Source organism: Chrysochloris asiatica, unplaced genomic scaffold, assembly GCF_000296735.1.
Source record: "Chrysochloris asiatica unplaced genomic scaffold, ChrAsi1.0 scaffold00038, whole genome shotgun sequence".
In the NCBI taxonomy this organism is placed as follows: Eukaryota; Metazoa; Chordata; class Mammalia; order Afrosoricida; family Chrysochloridae; genus Chrysochloris; species Chrysochloris asiatica.
Window position 1 is genome coordinate 8,342,009 of NW_006408556.1, and position 1,245 is coordinate 8,343,253.

Below are 1,245 nucleotides of genomic sequence, written 5' to 3' on the forward strand. Positions count from 1 at the left end.
AAAAGGATTTGAGGCCCTTGAGGATGCCAAAGCTGTTATTTTGACGTGGTATATATCAAAGAGTGCAAAATTATTAGAGGAAGAAGAGATGGAAAACAGTGCCTTTAGAAGTGTATAAACCTAGATGGAGAATATGTCGAGAAGAAATAGCTTCACGTTTTGATATTTTTATTTTTGCTTAATAAAATTGGTTTCTATGATTTTGTTGCAATACTTTTTTGCTTACCCTTGTGTGTGTACAATTTTAATATCAATTAATACATAAGCATTTGTTTAGTCTGAAGCTGTGAAATAACCATGAAAGTATCTCAGTCAATACTAAGTTTTCTTCAATTTGGGGTTGCCAAACTTCCTGTTTTAGAGAAATCTTTTGGATTATCTACAGGTTCTGAATTTCAATAGTTTGAAACCAAGAGGGACACATGTTTACTGTAAATCTGGACGTCAGTCTACCTGTACAGGAAGAATTCTATCTGCCAGTACACCTGTTTAACGCCCATTTGTGACCAACTATGAGGAGAAGGTAACGCCAACAAAAATGCAGACAGACAAATATTATTGAAATTCTGAAAAATGGCTGATTGGTACACTCTAGCCTGGGAAACCTTTTAGCTCCCTAATTCTAAGATGGCTCTTGCACGAAAAGAAGATCCTCAGAAAGTCGACAGCGATGAAATCTGAATAGATCCTGAATTGAAAGATTCCTAGGATTTGTTATTACACAATATTATTCATAGAGTAGAAAATGCTATTGTTTTCTACAATTGACTTAAATCTTGAAAAAAAAAGTATATATATACTTACCGAAAATACTGGCACCTGGCTGCTAAAATTACCCTGTGGGCTGGAAAACGTTTCTTTTCCACAACAAACGTGACATCGCCATATTCTTCCCCAATCAACAAGGCACCGATATGTTCAGACAAAATGTGCACATGATCAATTTCCCCCACTGCAGTAAAGGGGCGAAGAGGGTGGCTATTACTCATCTTGTAGAATAGATGGTAGTCGTTGATCTATTATATAAAGAAAGGAAAAGCATTAGTGGGAAAAGGGAGTATTCTTAGAAAAATCACATACCATGAACAAAGCTAAATAAAAAATTTCAAGTGCTTTAAAAAAAATCTTAAGATTTTGTTACCAATGTAATCTTCATTCATTCTAGGGAGCAACTTAAACTGTTTCCATGAACTCCAACTGGAGCTAATGCTTTATAGCTATATCACACTAGTAAAGTAAACACAC

At 35.0% G+C, this 1,245-nt stretch overlaps 1 protein-coding gene across 1 annotated transcript in view; it reads right to left on the reverse strand.

Annotated features, from left to right (window-relative positions):
* Nucleotides 1-1,007, reverse strand: part of BTBD9 (BTB (POZ) domain containing 9) — a 537,095-nt gene extending 536,088 nt beyond the window's left edge. The window contains exon 1 of the mRNA XM_006860426.1: nt 805-1,007. Coding sequence (XP_006860488.1) covers nt 805-989 — 185 coding nt within the window. The 5' untranslated portion in view covers nt 990-1,007. The remainder of the gene's footprint in view (nt 1-804) is intronic.
* Between the last annotated feature and the right edge of the window lie 238 nt (nt 1,008-1,245).